General features: G+C 39.6%; 1 protein-coding gene across 1 annotated transcript in view; it reads left to right on the top strand.

Annotated features, from left to right (window-relative positions):
• The window catches only part of CFAP58 (cilia and flagella associated protein 58), a 107,533-nt gene that overhangs the window by 21,053 nt on the left and 67,454 nt on the right, over nucleotides 1-19,026 (top strand). The window contains exons 10-13 of the mRNA XM_060034441.1: nucleotides 9,162-9,323; nucleotides 9,972-10,118; nucleotides 16,106-16,246; nucleotides 16,994-17,217. Of these exons, the coding sequence (XP_059890424.1) occupies nucleotides 9,162-9,323; nucleotides 9,972-10,118; nucleotides 16,106-16,246; nucleotides 16,994-17,217 (674 nt within the window). The remainder of the gene's footprint in view (nucleotides 1-9,161; nucleotides 9,324-9,971; nucleotides 10,119-16,105; nucleotides 16,247-16,993; nucleotides 17,218-19,026) is intronic.

Below are 19,026 nucleotides of genomic sequence, written 5' to 3'. Positions count from 1 at the left end.
AGGAGTGGTGGTGAGCAGGAAATGGGGGGAGATAGGAGAGGATGAGAGAGGAGAGCAGACAACACCAACAGCGAGGCAGTAGGCTGGGCTCTTCTGGAAGAGATGACCAGTTCTCAGAGCAGGAATGACCAAGGAATTGCTAAGAATGGGATGTCCGAAGGTTGGTTTTAAGTTCTTTACTGTGCTCTGTACCTGAAACCTTTGGTGACAGTCTGCTGCATCAACCCAGTGGCTGGACTGTGCTTTGTGGGGTCAGGGATGGGGTGGTGAGGGATGTGAGGTAACACATCTCAGAAAAGGGACAGTATGTGCCAGAGAAAAGTGCCAATTGAGAATCCAGAATTCTATGGAAACAGGAAATCAAAGCCACAGTGAATAGGAGAAATATAATTCCTCTAAGAATTTTTGGAGATACTAGGTGGGATGTTGGTCTTCCTAGCACACAGAATGAAGATTCTAGATGTTCTGTTGTGGTTAAGAACACAGTGACCCTGACAGGACAGAGGACTATCATCTGGGTTATAAGTCCAAGATGACATTACCTCTATGATAAAGCAGAGATGAAACAGAAAGGAAGTGATGGATAAAATAAGGAACAGTTGTAAAGAGACTAAAATACACACAAACCCCAAACCAAACAAAAGCAAGCAATAGCAGATTTAAAATCCACATTGAAGTTAGTAAAGAACAGAATTGATGTGGAAAATAGTGAGTGAAGTGGAGTGCAAACTTGAGTAGTTCTCCTAGAATGCAGGTGGAAAGAAAAGATAAAAATGATTGAAGAGAAGATAAGAGATAAGAAGGACAGGGAATATAAACCAATCTACAGATTGTTGGCCTCTGATGGAGGAACTGAGCCCCAAGTCAAAGATGTCACGGAACATATTTTCTGGAAATGAAGAAAGAACTGTACATGCGGATTGAGCATGTGTCAGGCAAAATCAGTGACAGGAGACTCTTACAGAGACTTGCCCTGGGAGAAAGTTGTGTGTGTATTGTTTCACACACAGTGATGCAGAAAAGTACTCTCTGAGAATTAGGCAAAAAGAAAAAGCAGAAGCTTACTTGCCTTTTTTTTAAAAAAAGGAAAAAGAGTGGAAGGTAACACACCACCACGTGAATACTACTTATCGCTGAGTGCTAGGGATACAGATTGTTTTAATTTCCCTCTTTTGTGCTTTTTGTATTTTTCAAATTTTCTGAAGTGAATATGCATTACTTTAGTATCTTGACCAAAAGAAAGAAAAAATATTAAAAAAAACTTTGCCTTTCAGTCAGGGACCAATAAAATCCTACGTTTCCCAAGGAGCTTTATTAAAAATGTTTTCTAACCCATCTGTACTTGTCTCCCCTCTCTGGCAGTTGAAGAAATCTGATGTTATTACCGTCTTTGCATTTCTGTGTCTGCCTCATGCTACTTACAAGTTTCCTTAAGGGCAAGTCTCCTTCAATTTTGAGCTCTTCGTGTTACTTATTCACTAAATAGGTACTCAAATATATTTTGAAAGAGTGTATGGAAAGCATAATTAGACATCTGAATCAACTAGTCAAAGATTTAACTTTAGGTATCTATATTAAATTCTTCTTCAGTAATCTATTTATCACTATGGGTCTGCCTTCCTTTAAATTCATTTGAAACAGGTTGCCATAATGGACAATGCTATCTAAATTATCTTTGGCAATTTTAGCTGTGAGTGACTTCTGGCCTGATGTCCTCTTCCTTCTGGGCTGCAAAAACAGTGTCAACATTCGCTTTCTAGCTCTTTTCATTTAGAGAAAAAAAAGTGACATCTAAGATGCTGAAAGCCCTACATTACATTTTATTAATTTAACTTGGCATTTGCAAATGAGAAAGAAGATCCTGTTTTTGTGCCAGAATTGGATGGCTCAGAATCCCAAACCCTTTCTTTATGTGTTTGTCTCAGTCAACATGTGCCACAAGATCGTTGCATAATAAATAAACAGCAAATCTCACTGGCATGCAAAAACAAGCACTTATTTCTCGCTTACACACCTGCAGTTGACTAGCGTCAGCTGTTGTAGGCTGAGCTTGCCTGGGCTTGGCCTGGGCTGTGGGTTGGGTCCAGATTTGCTCTACATGTTTCTCATCCTCCAGGATACATGGTATTCTCATGGAGAAAGAAAGGAACGCCAAGGACAGACCCAACCATGCAAGCACATTTCACGATTCTCTACTAGCCAAATGTCCTCTGACACCCCATTGGCTATGGCAAGTTACATGTCCAGGCCCACCCTCAACAGCAAGGGCAAGAGGTGCTGGGAGCGAATATTCACGGAACCGTAAAACAATCTACTACAATGTTGCAGCGCTTTTTTTTTTTTTTACCTCTTTATTGGAGTATAATTGCTTTACAACGGTGTGTTACTTTCTGCTTTATAACAAAGTGAATAAGTTATACATATACATATGTTCCCATATCTCTTCCCTCTTGCGTCTGCCTCCCACCCTGTCTATCCCACCCCTCTAGGTGGTCACAAAGCACCGAGCTGATCTCCCTGTGCTATGCGGCTGCTTCCCACTAGCTCTCTATTTTGGTAGTGTATATATGTCCATGCCACTCTCGCGCTCTGTCACAGCTTACCCTTCCCCCTCCCCATATCTTCAAGTCCATTCTCTAGTAGGTCTGTGTCTTTATTCCTGTCTTATCTTCATGGTTTTTCCTCTGCTGCACTGTAAATTTTATTATTCAGGTAAATTGAGAGGCACCAGGAACGGCATCAGAAGTTGTGGTCCACCATATTTACTTCTTTTGTAGACTTTTATAAATTCTAGGTAAAATCATTTCCAGTTAATTATTAAATCCGGGGAACATTTTGCACATTATGCATTTGGCTCATTTTAGTACCCCTCCTTTTTCTTCTGGCTATCACCTCCATGCTGGAGCTTCCAAACCCGATGAGAACCCCACGATTAACCTGCAGTTTAAGATCCCGCAGCTGGCCATTTCTGGACTCAAAGTGAATCGTCTGGATATGTATGGAGAGAAGTACAAACCCTTTAAGGGCATAAAATACATGACCAAAGCTGGCAAGTTCCAAGTTCGAACCTGAAGGGAGAGTTCTGCAAGGGGAACAGTCATGAACACTTTTTCATTGCTTACTTGTCTAAAAGTAAAAACTGTCAGCCCTCTCCTAGGTCACTGCCCACTCTGGACCACCTGCTCCTGTTTTCCCGTAGTTTCAGTGCCCCGGAGCTAACGAAGGGAGGCCGGGCCACCAGGGAGGCCTGTGCAGAACCCACACACCAGCAGCACCAAGTCAGTTCTCAAAGCAGACGCGTGCGATGCAGGGGGAGGTACTTGATGCCGTATGTAACTACTTGTGACATGGTTACCACAGGAAAAGACCAGCATTTGTTACTTGCTTGCCTTTAATTATCTGTAAGCCAAGGAAAGACGTCTTTAGTTTTTTTTTAATTAATTTATTTTTGGTTATATGCCAAAATATAACAGCTTATATAACAGACAGCTTATATGCCAAAAAGCGTTTTTCACAATGAATCCCTAACTACAAGTTTCTTAGCTGTCTGTTTATTTGCCTATAACAGTGTCAGGCAAAGCTCTTCTAGACAGAGGTTCCAAGAAATGAATAATAATGTGCTTGCAAGGACTTGGAAGTAAGTGAGGATAGCAAAAGTTGATCAAAGAGATATTGTTCACTGAATACGTACTTCATCATAAAATGAAACTTCTGTTTCTTCAATATTAATTTGAAGTTTTTTATACAGAGCATCTTTAATAGGGTAGAACCCTGGAGAGAGCCTTCAAGGGGACATACACAAATTTTAACCTTTTTGTGTTATAATAAAAGAAGTATACTGTGGATCACTATTTCCCTGCAGGAGAACAGGATTTGATCCATAGAAAATATCAAATTGATTTGTTAAGTGCTCATGTTATATAATATCACGTAATGTTAACCTATCATGATAATCTATTAACATTTATTAAATGATTAAACTATGATATGCCTGGTACTTCTATGATGGCATAAATATATTTTTTCTCACTTATATCCTCATAATAGCCCTCCGAGGCAGATATTATATCCCTCATTTTGTACCATAACATGTTATTAGAAGCAGATAGAAAAATAGATATGCCTCTCTAAATTTGAGATAGAGGATAAAATAAGAAAGCAAGAAAAACAGAGAAGACTTAAAATTTCACATGCCTGGGCATATAGTTTTATTTCTTTGTTTTTTTTTGAGAGTGAGTTTTCCAGTTTCATTATGGAGGTAAAGGCGTTGTCAGCATTGAAACCATTGATATCAAGTCAGAAAAACTTATTTGAGTTTATTGTACTGATATTTCATCAAATGCAAGCTAGAGGATTCCGAATTCAATGGCCCACTTTCTCATCCTGCCTAAGTCCATATGAGTATGGCTGCAGATTTCCAGCACGCGTTATTGATTTTTATCTCGCTCGTTTCTATTGGCAGCTTGTTTTAACAGAAAAAGAAAAGGTAGTAGGTTATAAACTGAGATTGTACCCTGGTAGTGCACCATAAGCACTTTCGGGGCTCCTCTGAAGCAGGCCTCCACGTGCTAGGATCTCCAACCCTCTGGCTATAATAAAACTTTCTATATTTGGTTGTGATTTAGCTCATGAGTTGGTTTGAGGTATCTAAAGTGTAATCAATTAATTAAGCTCCAGCCCCATAGCTGGCATTCTACATTCTCTGATATATCCTTTTAAACTGGGGACATTATGCTGATTAAGGGTTTTGCCTCTATTTAACACTCCACATATTTTATGAATTTTCAGGATTTGAACCTCTATGTGACATTGCTTTGAATGATTTCCATCAAAACAAATTGAGCCCCAACACTTAGAACTGAATTGCTTTGTGAATTGTCTTTTCCCTTTGTTTCAGTACTTCTACAATTTTCGTTGTCATTTAAATGAAATACCCTTGATCTTCTTGGTATCATGATGGGTTCCTATTACTCCCAGCTTTAAGAATCCGGAAGCAAGTTTGATTTTGTGCATTGTTGTCTGCAGAAAGATGGACCCTGCTAGCTGGGTGCCCAAAAAAGAAATGTCCTTGTCTGCATCCTTTCTCTGGAGCGTGATTCTGTCTGTGCGAAGGATTATTCTTGCTGTAATATCTCCCAAAGTGATTGAACAAGTAATTTTTTTTCTTTTCTCTGATGTGCTGCTTGATATTCTGAATGCTGATGATGCTCTTCAAAGTATTTTCAATCTATTCATTTCACCGACCCCAACGAGGGTGGTCATGTCCACAGAAAGGCTAAATTTTGGGCTGAGATAGTCCCTTTCTTTTAAAAAATCAAACAAGTAACAGATCCAGGAATGGATACCTTATTTAGGTTTCACATTTGTTCTTAACTTATACATTTTAGTTCCTAGTGGTAGTACATTAAAAGGCCACCTGCTACTCATTTTTAAGGATTCTAAAGGTACAGATCAAAAAAAATGATGGAGGAAGGAGTGGGATTTCTTTTCATTTCAGATCTGTCCATGTGCCTCTTCTCCAGACCTCCTCTTCTCAGATTTTCTAATTTTGTTCCTTCCAGCCCCCCAACCAATGATGCAAGCCATTCATCACGGAGTCTGTATACATTCTTACCTTGGGCCATTTTCTTTCCACACAAAGTGAGTGATAGCAATTAATAATAGTAAAACAGCAAAATCATATAAAAATACTTTGTACAACTCTGGTTGCATAAATTTAAAAGATTGGTTGAAATAGATAATTTTCTTGAAAATATGTGCACACATCGAGGCTTGACTCAAGGAGAAGTAGAAACCATAGAAAGATTAATAACCATGGAAGCCACCAAAAAGGCTGAGAGAGAATTAGCTGCAGCATTGTCACTGGGGACCTAATTATTTTAGAATTGAGTTCCTTCACACTTTTAAGAATCAGATAATTCTCAGGCTATATAAATTTTTGTGTGTGTGTGAATTTAGAAAAATGTACTGTATATTCTTTGGGGTAATATTGATTGGCATTACTATACTGATGTAACTCCTGCCTTCTGCTGTGATAATGAACAAAGACTCCAGGCCGAGGAGAGAGCTTGGGGTGAGTCCTTGGCTGGGGTGATTGAGGAACAAGAAGGAAGAGGTGGTTCTCACAAATTATGTAAATACCAAATATTAACTTCTTAGATAAGATGTGAATGACCATCCTATTAACCTCCCAGTGTTTAATTCTGTCATAACACCCTATGCGTATCTCAGATTATTGGTTGTATCCGTTCCTTGATTATCCATTTTATGGTGGAGTCACTCACTAGAGGTGAACTTGAGGGTAGGGAATGCATCTTATTCTTCTTTACATCACTAGTGCTTTTACAGTGCCTGTCATAGATGGGTCCTCAATGCATGTTCAGTGAGTGAATGAATAAGTAGGTGAGTGGATGAATGAGTGAACAGAAGGGTACTCTGCTCACTTTATGAAACTAGCAGAAATCTTGATATTGAAATAGAAACAAAAAGAAAGCTATAGACTTAGGTCACTTATGAATAGGTATGCAGCATCCTAAATTCTAGCAAACCAAATTCAACGGTACATGAAAAGAATCATCCAGTATGACCAAAGAGGGTTTATCCTGCAACTGCAAGGATAGTTTTCTACTAAGAAAACTATTGCTGACGGTATGGAAATGTAAAGTGTTACAGCCATTTTGGAAAGCAATCTAGCAATATCTATTAAAGTTAAAAATATATATGTCTTTTGAGCCAGATAGTCCACTCCTGGGAATCCATCTCAATAGAAGTAAAAAGACAAGTGCATAGGGACACATGTATAAAATGTTTATTGCAGCATGGCTCAGAGTGGCAAAAAAGTGGAAACCAAGTGAATGCCCATCAGAGGGGAGGAGCTGAGTATATGATGGTTCATCCACATTGTAGGGCATTATGTCCCCTTCAAAGAGAATGAATTAGAGCTAATCCACCTGATTTCCACGAAGTATTACTAAGTGATAAAAATCAAGGTGCATAAAGGTATATAAGAGGATCCCATTTTGCTAAAAAATAAAGACCAAACTCAAAAAGCAAAAGGAAAACAAACAAATCCCTGTATCTGTATATTCACTAGTTGAACAGCTGTGAACTATATTACTTCTTTTGAGTTCAGTTTCCTTGTTTGTGAAAGTGGGGTGATGATAATGCACATCTCATAGGATTTTTGTGAAGATTAAATGAGTTAATACATGTAAAATTCTCGGTATATAGAAAGTACCTGAGAAATATTAGCTATTGTTATGATGATGTTATAATGATGACTTTAGTAGACCTAAATAGAATATGCAGAATTCAAAGAAAATTTGGAAGAACACATAGTAGATTATTAACCTGGTTACTTTATGTATCAATGAGGGATTGATGTGGGTTGAAGGAAGAAGGAAGGTCCAAGTAAATAAGGAAAAGGAAATAAAGGTATATTTTCCATTTATGCATTTATTTAGAACTGTGGCACATGGGACTATGTATAAAGAAATAAAATACTTGTAAAAGGAAATATTTATTACTAAGTATATCAAATCAGTAGACCCAATAATGCAGTGCAAAATAATATATGCTAAAAAGACATTTACTAAAATTTAATCCCATCCCTCCTTAAATATAAGCCTAAGAAAACTTTGAAAGGTGTTTATTTAAAGATATAAAGGAAAATATATTAAACACCAGCCATCATTAACTCTGATGGGAAAACATTAGAAGAGGGTTTCTTGAAGTATATTTTCTGGAATACTAACTCCACAAGTGGAGTAAAAGAATTCCCTCGTGCAGTGGTTTGGGAACATGACGCTCACAGATAGTCCACACCTGATTCACAGTATCGGCATGGCAAAAGGCCTAAGTCCTTTTTGACCTTTAGGTTCTAGGTAAAGTGCCTCTTCTTTAGAGGAAACCCTTCTTTCCTTCTCTGTCATATTGCTCTGCTTATTTCTTTCAACTGTAATCATTAATTAAGAGAACTCCACTGAAATGCAGTGAAATATTCTTAAGAATTTTCTCCTGTGTGTTCTAACTGTTGTTAGATCATAAGCTCCATTGATTTAATCAGTCTTCCTGCTAAATTTTTTTTTTCTTAAGGAATTTTTGAAGAAGTTTGTCCTTAGAAAATCAATTTCTGTGGCCATTGCAGCTGAGAGTCATGATTACCTTATTTCTACTGTATGGATTGCTTGTTGAGAGGTATAGGCTCATGGTAGAATTTCAGGCCTCAGTTCTTCATACTTGCAAAAAGGAGGCAGTTATTCTTTTTTTTTTTTTAATTTTTGGCTGTGTTGGGTCTTCATTGCTGCACGTGGGCTTTCTCTAGTTGCAATGGGCAGGGGCTACTCTTCGTTGCGGTGCACGGGCTTCCTATTGCGGTGGCTTCTCTTGTTGCAGAGCACAGGCTCTAAGCACGTGGGCTTCAGTAATTGTGGCACACGTGCTCAGTAGTCGTGGCGCACGGGCTTAATTGCTCCGCGGAATGTGGGATCTTCCTGGACCAGGGATTGAACCCGTGTCCCCTGCATTGCCAGGCGGATTCTTAACCACTGCGCCACCAGGGAAGTCCCGAGGCAGTAATTCTTGCATCTCATCTTGCCTAGAAGTGTTTCATGCACAATAGAACACATATTTTTATGAAGTCCTTTGGGTTTCCCTGATGGAGTGAGTTTGACATTGGCAAGACAGTGTTATGACCGCTATCAGTGTTCAAAGGCCACTTTTCTTTCTCGTGGTCAACCTTATAAAGCCATGAGTATGGCCAAACAGCTAAGTTATCTCTTATCCTTCCTAGTGCTTTGTGTTAAGATCTGTTTAAGCCTGTGCTTCTTTTTTTTTCTTTCCTTTTTTGGTGGGTGGGGTGGTCAAGAGAGGTTTTCAGAATTGAAGGAATTTCTTTACTTTCTTTTCCCTCTTGTGATCACAGAATAGCTGCGCTAAGCCTTCATGCTTGAGCAGAACTCCGGCATAGATAAAGTATATGTTTGCCCCTCATCAGCTGGGCTGAATGTCTGTGTTGTACTGCAGTGATTATAGCCACAGTCACATTTTCTGATTGCTGGCATTTCTACGAGCTACCCTTCGATAAAAAAATCTCTGTTTGTCCTGAACCGATAACCACAGATGGGCTATTCAACCATCTTTATTACTTCTTTCTCCTCCAGGTCCTCATGAACATGGAAGGCATAAAAGTCCGTGAAATGCAGATTTTTGACTACAGGAAAAAAATCGCTGAATCAGAGACTAAATTAAAACAGCAACAGAACCTGTATGAAGTTGTGCGGTCAGACAGGAATCTGTATAGCAAAAATCTGGTTGAAGCTCAGGTAAAGAATATATTTATGTCTTTACATTTTGATTCTTCCCCATCCTGGGTTTAAAGCAGTTTCTGTTATCCTAATGGCAGGATTTAAAATAGATGCAGAAAGAAATATCGTGGAATTCACCTGAAAGAGAAGATCAGTTTATGCAGAACTGTCAGATTGTTTGAAATGGAAATAACGAAACTTGATTGGATGTGAAGATCATGGTGCTGGTTTTAATTATTATGTAGAATTGCCATTCTCCTCTTTCTAATTTTTAAAACTGCTAATAGCTACCGTGACTCAGAGGGGAGCAGTATACACTTGTCATTTAATTGCAGAGCTTTGCTTTGTAATCTTTTAGTTAAAAATGCTTGTTGTGATTCCAATTCCTCTCTTGTACAGTGAAGAATAAAGTGTGTGTGTGTGTGTGTGTGTGTGTGTGTGTATGACATATTCATTATGTATACTTTATCTCATGAGAATATTTGCAGAGTTAATGCTATAAAGTACTTTGAGGTTGATGGGCACAAGATACAAAGGAATAGCCCAGTTGAGACCATTGTTTTGAGTGAGTCTCCCTTAAAAGCTCTTGAATGTGTTTTGAACTTCCATAGGCATGGTGATGTCTATTTAATTCACTTTCAAACATTTCTCCTTTTATTCTGTTAGGATGAAATAATGGAAATGAATAGAAAATTAAAGATTATGACTCATCACGTAGATCAATTGAAAGAAGAAATCTCAGCCAAGGAGTCAGCACTTGCGAAGCTACATCTGGAACAACAGCACATAGAAAAGGAGAAGGAAACGTTGAAGGTACACACCTTATAATAAAAGCAATGAACCAATAGTCAATCGATTGGACCTATTGGGGCCAGGCTCCATGCTCATGGAGGGGAGTAAGGGGGCAGGAAAAACAACCAAAGCACCTGGAGGATGACCTCCACCACCTCCAGGTCAGTCTTCCCTAGAGGAGTGCTCTCAGGTAGAATGGGGAGGGGCCGGTGCAGATGCAGAGCACCTAGTTTACCTGTGATGGCTATCATGGCATCAGTGCAAGAGAACTTAGCAGGTCCCAGGAAGTCCTGGAACTTTCAGGCTGACCACAATCTCTTTGCATTTACAGCCCAAGTCCAGCACTTTGCCTGTACTCAACCCTCCCAAACTCCTCCCTGGGGCTTCTATAAGGCAATGCTGGCAGGACCCTTTGTCCCTCTGTCCTAATCCTTGTTTACTTCATGTGCATGTGCCTTTGCTGCCCTCAGCATCATTAACTACCAGGTGTCAAGCTTTGTCCTCACTTGATTTGCCCTCAACTAGGTTCATTGTTCACCTTACTTCTGTGAATCTAAGAACTTTGCAGCCACTCCTCTAGGGAATCACCTTTGTCTTCACACGTATTACTAAGATATATACTTTTAAATCTACTAATTTAGAACATTCTATGTCTACTAATATAATATAAAGACTCTTCCCCAAAATACATGCCAAATAATTATGCCATATCAAATCCTTGAACTAAATGTTTTACTGTACACATTCACTAAACCTAATGTATTTTCCTTTTCCTATCAAATCCAGTAGATTTCCCTTCTAATCCATTTGACCAAAGAATTAAAAAAGGAACTTCTAAGAGAATAATGCCACTTTTATTTTTTGCATATGTTTATGAGCCACTTGCAGGAACTTTCTACAAACAATGAGACTGGTTACCTCAGTTTCTGCATATAATTAACTTCAGAGATAGTTCCTATCTTGAAAACGTGTATCTCGTGTTGGACAGGTTTAATGCCAAATTTCCTTGATTCCATGATGCCATAGATTGACCTATGCACTCTCAGTTTAATAATAGGTTTTGTCAACTTAATGATAGGTCTTCATGGAAGCAGAACTACTACATTAAATTAAGATACGTGAGGTTTGAGAAAGATTAAAATGTAACAAAAGTGCCTTTACAATAGAGATATGTTAATTGATTTATTTACCTAAAACTATCATCTCCCCACTCTAGTTCATGACAGAAAAAAACAGAAAATTCTGTACTAAAGTTTATTTACATATAAAGAAACATAAATATATTTTCTAAAATTTGAAAATATCCTGTGTCTTTGTCCTTATTTTCCTTGTTTGAAAACAGTTTTATAGAAGGCAGTATGTTTCTATACCACCCTGGAGTCTATAGTGGGATGGGGTTTATTTATTATGGGCTGAATCGGAAGAATCTTATTGTAAACGTTGCTTCACCCACGGGCTTCATGGACCCACGTTAGCAAGGCTTCAGTGTAACTTGACTTGGTACATCATCTCTTCGTTTCAGAGGATGATATTGATCCTCATCTCTTACTTTCCCAAGTAATGCTCTTCTCAAAAGATTAACTATTGCTGCATAATGGGGTCCAAGGTAGACAAAATCCTGCTTTAGAATAAGTAATGTCCTATGCAAAAAAGCAATTACTCCTGATTCCTTAGTTTGACTTTGGTTAATATTGGTTTCAATTACACTCTCCATCATTAGACATCTACACACATAGCTCCAAAGAAGCATCATAATAAAATAAAGGAAAATAAGGTCCTGTTTTTTGGTCCTGGGCCAGCAGAGTTGGCAGCTTGTGAATAAGAGAGATGATTAAAGGGCTTCTGCTCTAGAGAGTCTGCTCTAAATGAGGAATCCTAGGTCTGGATAGCTTTGGGTCATCGATTATAGGAAGATGGTTGCTTTGGACTTGCTGTGAAACTAGGATGCCTTTTCCTCAGGTTTTCCCATTAAGGCAAGAATTAGGAACAGAAAAAGGCTGCCTCCTTGATTTATTATTTGAGGTTATCCAAGGGGAACTTGCAGTGGTGCTTTGACTGGATAATTTTGGCCTATCATTAAGCCCATTTGACATTCTTTAGAAAAATGTGACAGCTTGAACGTTGAGTTTCATTTAGCCTCTTGACTTTTTTAGCCTCAAAGATGAATCACGTTTACAGAGGTCTCTGGATTTCAAGCATCTGAGGTTCACGAACCAAAACCCTGGAGGGGAGGGCAGATTTTCTAGTAACTTTGCTCCATGAGAGACATGTAGTTTATTATTATGAGTTCTACAAAGCTATGTGGCTACATAATCCCTCCCGGAAGGGCAAGCCCTAGCCTGTTTGGTAGACCATGAGATGCCTTTTGACAGGACAACCCAATTTACTGCTTCTCCAACTCGACAGACAATCGTCCGTAATAGGTCATCCCCATCCTCATTCATCTCCCTCAAAAGAAAAGTCTTGCTTCTTCCATGTTTCTTTTTCCTTTTCAGTTGCTACCAGGCTCTCCTGACTCCTCAGGATTCTAGACATTGTCAGCACGTGATGGTTATGACAGAATGTCAGTAGATCTTTGTAGATGTTGCTGCATCTGTGTTCATCTGCCCATTGTGTCCCCGTCTTGTTTCATCAGCACTAAAGGGGCCGTCTCATGTGGAGTGTCTGCCTTCCAGTCCTAACAAGCTCTCGATTCTGTTTGTCACCTCCCAATCATCCCACGTCAATCTGACAGCACTTTGACTCTTGGTGAATAATTCAGCAGCAAATTCTCTATGTCCAGAGCTCAGCATCACATTAGCAACTGGCTTCAGGGCACCATATCCTTGTACTTAGTCGACTCTCTAGAGTGACACGGATGGGAACTGTCGGAGGGGAGTGGGGGAGACAGAGAGAAAGCCTAATTATTCTCATGGCCAGAAGACTTTAGGTGGTCCTATTTGTTCTGCTAGAAATAAACAGATGGTTTCTGTGAAACCCAGTGAATGTTGGGATCCTGTATGAATGGGTGAAACTCCCTCAAGTATGATTCTTGAGATATGACTTATGCCTGCAGCAAGATTGGATGATATATATTCTGTAAACACCTGTCACAAAACTGTAAAATTGTAGAGGCAGTGACTAAAGAGTGTGTCCTGACATTGTGTTACAACTTCATACCTTGGGTCCCACCTAGAACATTACTTGATGAGCTTTTGTGTGCACAGTAGTTGTTACCATCTTTCCTGGATGAGACAGCTCAGAGTTACAGCTGCTAAATGCATTAGACCTAAGGTATTTTGTTGATGTTAACATTTGCTGCCAACGTCTAATGGCGCATCTTGTTTACAGCCCATAAATTTATGACATAAGGAGACCACTCAGAATTTTGATATATTATGAAAAAAAACACCCAGCAATGCCAAACACATGAATGGTTTTACATTTCAGACAGATACTTTTACACACCATTGATTGCATTTTAATATAACAGCCATTTCATTTTGTTCTGCTGATGGATTCTGATCAGCTCTCGGCACTTAGGAACAGGGAAGTGAATGTCACACATCTGGGAAAATAAAAGTTTTATTAAAGAAAGCATGAGCCCAACGGGTATTTTATTGCTGTCTTTGCTGTCACCTTAAATGATTATAGAAGTAGAAAGGCTGGTTCTTCACTCTCTTTCCTAACAGGCAATCCCCCAAAGTGGTAAACACTAGACCAGATCTTTTCTCACTAAGTATTTCCTTTTGCTTATCCCTGGACCAAAATATATTTCATGAATGAACAAACAAAACATCCTAAAGGAAACTCTGGGTTTTATAGTAGCTAGCTGCATTTAGTTTGTGACATTACAGGTGTTTTGCTAGGTGCATAGTATCTTGTACTGTTTGGATACGTCTGAGCTATTCAGTGAATGACTCTTGGTCTTCATGGATTAGAGGCAGGCTGCAACTAGAGTTGGGTTGGTTCGCAGGCACTCACTGGGCAAATATTCGGTGTTCTGTCATCCCAATGACATTTCTGGGTGGATGGAGGTGGGGGACCCAATACATTCTTGAAGGAGAAAATTATTGCTTTTTCATTTTCACTTGTTGACCTGCAGGCCATTGAAAAGTTGGAGCCTTTTTTTTTTAAAAATAATATTTATTTATCTGGCTGTGCCAGGTCTTAGTTGCGGCACATGGGATCTTTTAGTTATGGCATGTGAGATCTTTAGTTGCAGCATGAAAACTCTTAGTTGCGGCATGTGGGATCTAGTTCCTAGACCAGGGATTGAACCCAGATCCCTTGCATTGGGAGCGTGGAGTCTTAGCCACTGGACCACCAGGGAAGTCCAAAAAGTTGGAGCCTTAATATTGTCTTGTCATCTCCCTTGTGATTTCAGGCATGGGTGAAAGCAGAATTCTTCCTGCATTTTTCCTTCTTGTGTTGACCTGGTTGTGATACCACCTGTCCTTCCTGTATGGGCTTGGAGGCTCTCGAAGACTTATTCTTCTTTCCTTTACTATGATTAACTTTGTGGCTCCCCGTTGCATACTGTCCACAGCACATGGCATACAGGGCCCTTCTCAGGTTGGCTCAGCTGTTTTACCAGCCTTACCTCCTGCTATTCCCTACCTAATACTCTAACTCAGCCACATTGGATGCTCTGCTGTCTGGTCAACACACCAGGTACTTTATAGTTTACATGCCTTTGTTCACACAAGCCTGACCATTGACTGCTCTCTCCCCAGCACATACCTCTCCATTTTAGAAATAACTGTCAACTGCGAAAACCCTGACTGATTTTTCCCTCTAAACCCCAGGAAGAAATATGAACTCTTTCCTGTTCTCTCATGTCCTTCTTCACACAGTAGAGAGCATTTCCACACCGTAGTGTAGTTGGTTATATTTGTCATCTTCGATGGGTGGCGAATCCGTCATGTCTTACTCATTTTCTGTATTTGACTTGGAACTATTGTGTGGTGATAGCAAAGGGGGCAAAAGCTTTGGAATCAAAAGATCTAGGATGGCATTTCAACTCTGCTACTTATTAGCTGTGTGACCTTGGTCAAGTTGATTTGTTTTTCTTTGTCTCTGTAATTGCATTTGTGAGATGGGGATAAGAGTACTGAGGCAAAATACCTAATATCATGCCAGGGATATTGTAAGCCACAAATATACTTGTGGAATTGAAGCAAATGTGTCCTTTGATGAGGGGAATTTTCCTTCTGAAAATGACCAGTTCATAGCATGCTTTCCCCATCACTCTTAGGATTTCCATGTAGCCTCAGGAGCCTCAAGATCTGAGTTCTCCCAGGAAGCCTTGCTAACAACTGCAGTCCTCTGATCTCCTGTAGCATCAATTCACTGTCTGTGTGATAATACAGATCCTGGAACATTATTGCCTGGACTTGTTAATATTTGCATAATACTTATATATCTTATCTTCTCATCTAGATTGTAATCGTCTTAAGAGTAAGATCTATATATCTTTTTATACTATAACATCTCTTCTGTTCCATCAAGATGTTTTATATGATAGACCCTTGGTTGCTATCTTTATTAATTTAAGTGTTGCTTGTAATAGGCTTTATCTCTGCAGTTGATATGCTGGTGGTATTAGGACTGTTATAGGAGCTGGTACGTACAGAGCTGCCCTCACCCAACCCCCCACCATGCTGCTCCCCACATCCTTCTCTGTACTATTTGTGAATTTTCCCCATGTTTAGCTGGTAAGAGAACTGCTGCTGAATACCAATGAGGTCCCTGCTATACTTATATAGAAAAATGATGGAAATCCCTCAAGGGCACAACTCATAGAATAAAACATGATCACCTTTATGTGCACTGTTGTTTCTTTACAGGCTGTGTGTGTGTGTGTGTGTGTGTGTGTATGAAGCTTGCTTTGCTTGTGAGGATGATCAAACCATGCTAAATGAAACATCACAGGGAAGTATAAGAAGCACACTGTCCATCTAAATCTGGGCCCTGCCGTCCTGGTTTGTGCTGTTACAGAGCAAAATTGGTCTTTCACTCTTTGTCAGGCTGAGCTGCAGAAGCTGAGACAACAAGCATTGGAGACCAAACACTTCATTGAAAAGCAGGAAGCCGAAGAGAGAAAACTCCTGCGAATCATTGCCGAGGCTGATGGGGAGAGGCTGAGACAGAAGAAGGAGTTAGACCAGGTAAGAACATCTCACCAGACCTGCAGACCTTATCAGCAGACACAACTGTTTGATGCAACTCTTCACAAAGCCTCATTCTTTTCTAAGCTCTTCCCTTCAGTCTATCAGAAGAACAGCCCCAGAGGCCCACCTTCTGTTGATGGATTATGAAATATTCATTCATTTATTCAGCTCCTATTTATGAGCACTTACTATGTGTCAGCCACTCCTCTAGGCTCTGGGGAATGCACTGACCAACAAGAAAATAAGGTCCCTGTCCTCAGGGAGCTTACATTCCAGCATAATATAATTGCCCGTGTATAATTACAATGAATAATTACATAATTTGGAGGGTAGAAACTTAAATGCTTTCAGAGATCTGGCAGGTTAAGAAAAAGAGACATTGCCTAATGCAAGACAGTAAGGAATAGTAGAACTTGGCAAGAGTTAGCTCACCCTAAAGGCATTCAAATTTAAACACTTATAATGTGTTGGAGAAAACCAACCAAGCAAACAGGCATGGGCCAAGGATTATTGTATTATTATTATTATGGATGATTTGTTGTACTCTTTCCAACAAGGCTACCAACTGTCATGGGAGGAGTCCAGTGTTGGTTGTCTAGCAGACTATTTCCAGGGCCTCACCCACTGGGTGCCTAGCACATGTGGCCATTGGATGGGTGTTCATTGACAGACTGAATGCTGCTGCCATGATGAAACGTGGGACTTTTTGTCCCCTGGTGGCCGTGCCCTTCCCTACCTTTCTAGGTCATCAGCGAGAGAGATATCCTTGGGTCACAGCTAGTCCGTCGCAATGATGAGTTGGCTTTGCTCTACGAGAAGATCAAGATCCAGCAGTCCGTGCTGAATAAAGGCGAGAGCCAGTACAACCAGAGGTTGGAGGACATGAGAATCCTCAAACTTGAGATCAAGAAGCTTCGCTGGGAAAAGGGGATTCTTGCCAGGAGTGTGGCTAATGTTGACGAACTCAGGTAATAGAAGACCCCCTGGGAGCTGAGCACACAGCACTCTGTGGGGAGCTCCTGAAATGACCTTGTGTTCCTCCTGTTGGTCATTGAAGGTCTTTATCAAGTTGCATAAAATAATTTTTTTTATGTTGAAATGATTAGCAGATAATGAGAACAACTTTTCCATAATCCAGAATCTATATCGTGCCCATTCTATGTCACAAAAAATGAACTGGTTTCCTTTCAGGGGAACATAAGCAAGTGCAAAAGCATTTTTTGAAAACTTTATTCTGGATTTAGAAAAAGAAATTTCAAGTCAAATCATAACCACAAACTAGTTACAACTCAGAAAAAAATTCCCCCAGTGAGATTTTTAGCATTTCTTTAATAAGGCAGTATGCAAGAAATGGAGCATCAATATTTAAATTGAATCCTGGTAACGTCTGCATGTCTTTTTCTTGGAATTACATGCAGAATGAAAAGAGGGGAAAATTTAATTTTACACTGTTTGAAAACTGTGTTTCCTTAGAAGGCGGCCAGATATTACATCTCACTCTTGATTTATCTTCTGCGGCTTTCATTTGAGCTTAGTGTGCCTTCCCTTTGCTTTAAATCTTACAATATACAAGATCTACTTTCCCTTTGGGAAAACATCACCATATTCCATATAGGCAATTGCAGGAAACCACATAATAGGTCTGGTGTTTTCACAGTAGCTATCTTATTCTCCACAGACTTGTAGATGAACAGTATCCTTGGCCACCTTGGGACAAGGACACAGTTTGGATCTACTTCTTAAATTAATTGAATTAGATAGTTTTGGTATTTAAATGCAGTGAATATGTTCAGGAAGAGCAAGGGAAGTTGCCGCCATCTTGGATAGATCAATACTCTTTTTTCTTTTAAAGAGTTGCTCATATTTCAGACGATGAAAGTAGTACAGATACATTGTAGAAAACATGGGGCATGCAGAAAAATTATGAAGATGCGATTAGAAAATCTCTCATAAGTTTACTATCCAGAGATGCTACCATTGACATTTTGGAGACAAATGGGTTTATTCTAAGTAGCTATTGAATGATCTCCAGGACCATCACTAAACTTGCCAGCCATGTGTTATTTTTATTATATACGCAAAGGACCAAATTCTACCCATTCTCAGTCAACATTGCTGGTTTGTTGATAATAGATTTTACCTTTCTTTATAATGGGAGGACAATAAAAATATTGGAGGCAAGCAGGCATGAATTCCAATCTCAGACTTGTCACCTACAAGCTGTGTTACCTTGGGCGAATCACTTATCTGAGCTTAAGGCTTGCAGTTAAAATTAAACACGAAAAGGAACATAATATGCCTAGCACAGAGTCTGGTACAAAAGAAGCCATCAATAATAGTAGCTAACTTGCCCTTCGCTACTGATGACACTCTAGAAAATTGTAGTGTTAAAAATATGGTTTTAATTCTAAGCAGCTTGAGCTCCCTGTTGAGTGAACATTATGCAGTTAATTCTAATGGTTTGTCTTGCTAATGAGGGGAAGTTGTATTATTGGTTTAAATGAAGCAATTAAGTAAAAGAGATGGCTTAGTATTAGTAATCTGCGCACACGCAGCAGATGAGGACAGATAATAATATCCTCTTGCCCGTGTCAACACGAGTGCTTGCCTCTTCTCCACCTCCCAGCAGAGCTTCTCTTTCAATAGGGTGGCAGCCAGCTCACTGGATACTGTGGATGGCTGTAGCACGTTACCTATTAACTAGAGATTCCTACAGATTTTAGAAGTATGTTTGAGCCAGAGCTAGTTCTTCGGGACTTTTTCAGCCATCTGTGTAG

The sequence above is a fragment of the Delphinus delphis genome, chromosome 16 (assembly GCF_949987515.2).
Source record: "Delphinus delphis chromosome 16, mDelDel1.2, whole genome shotgun sequence".
Classification (NCBI taxonomy): Eukaryota; Metazoa; Chordata; class Mammalia; order Artiodactyla; family Delphinidae; genus Delphinus; species Delphinus delphis.
Note: the sequence above shows the minus strand (reverse complement) of the source record. Positions and strands in the feature narration are given on the sequence as shown.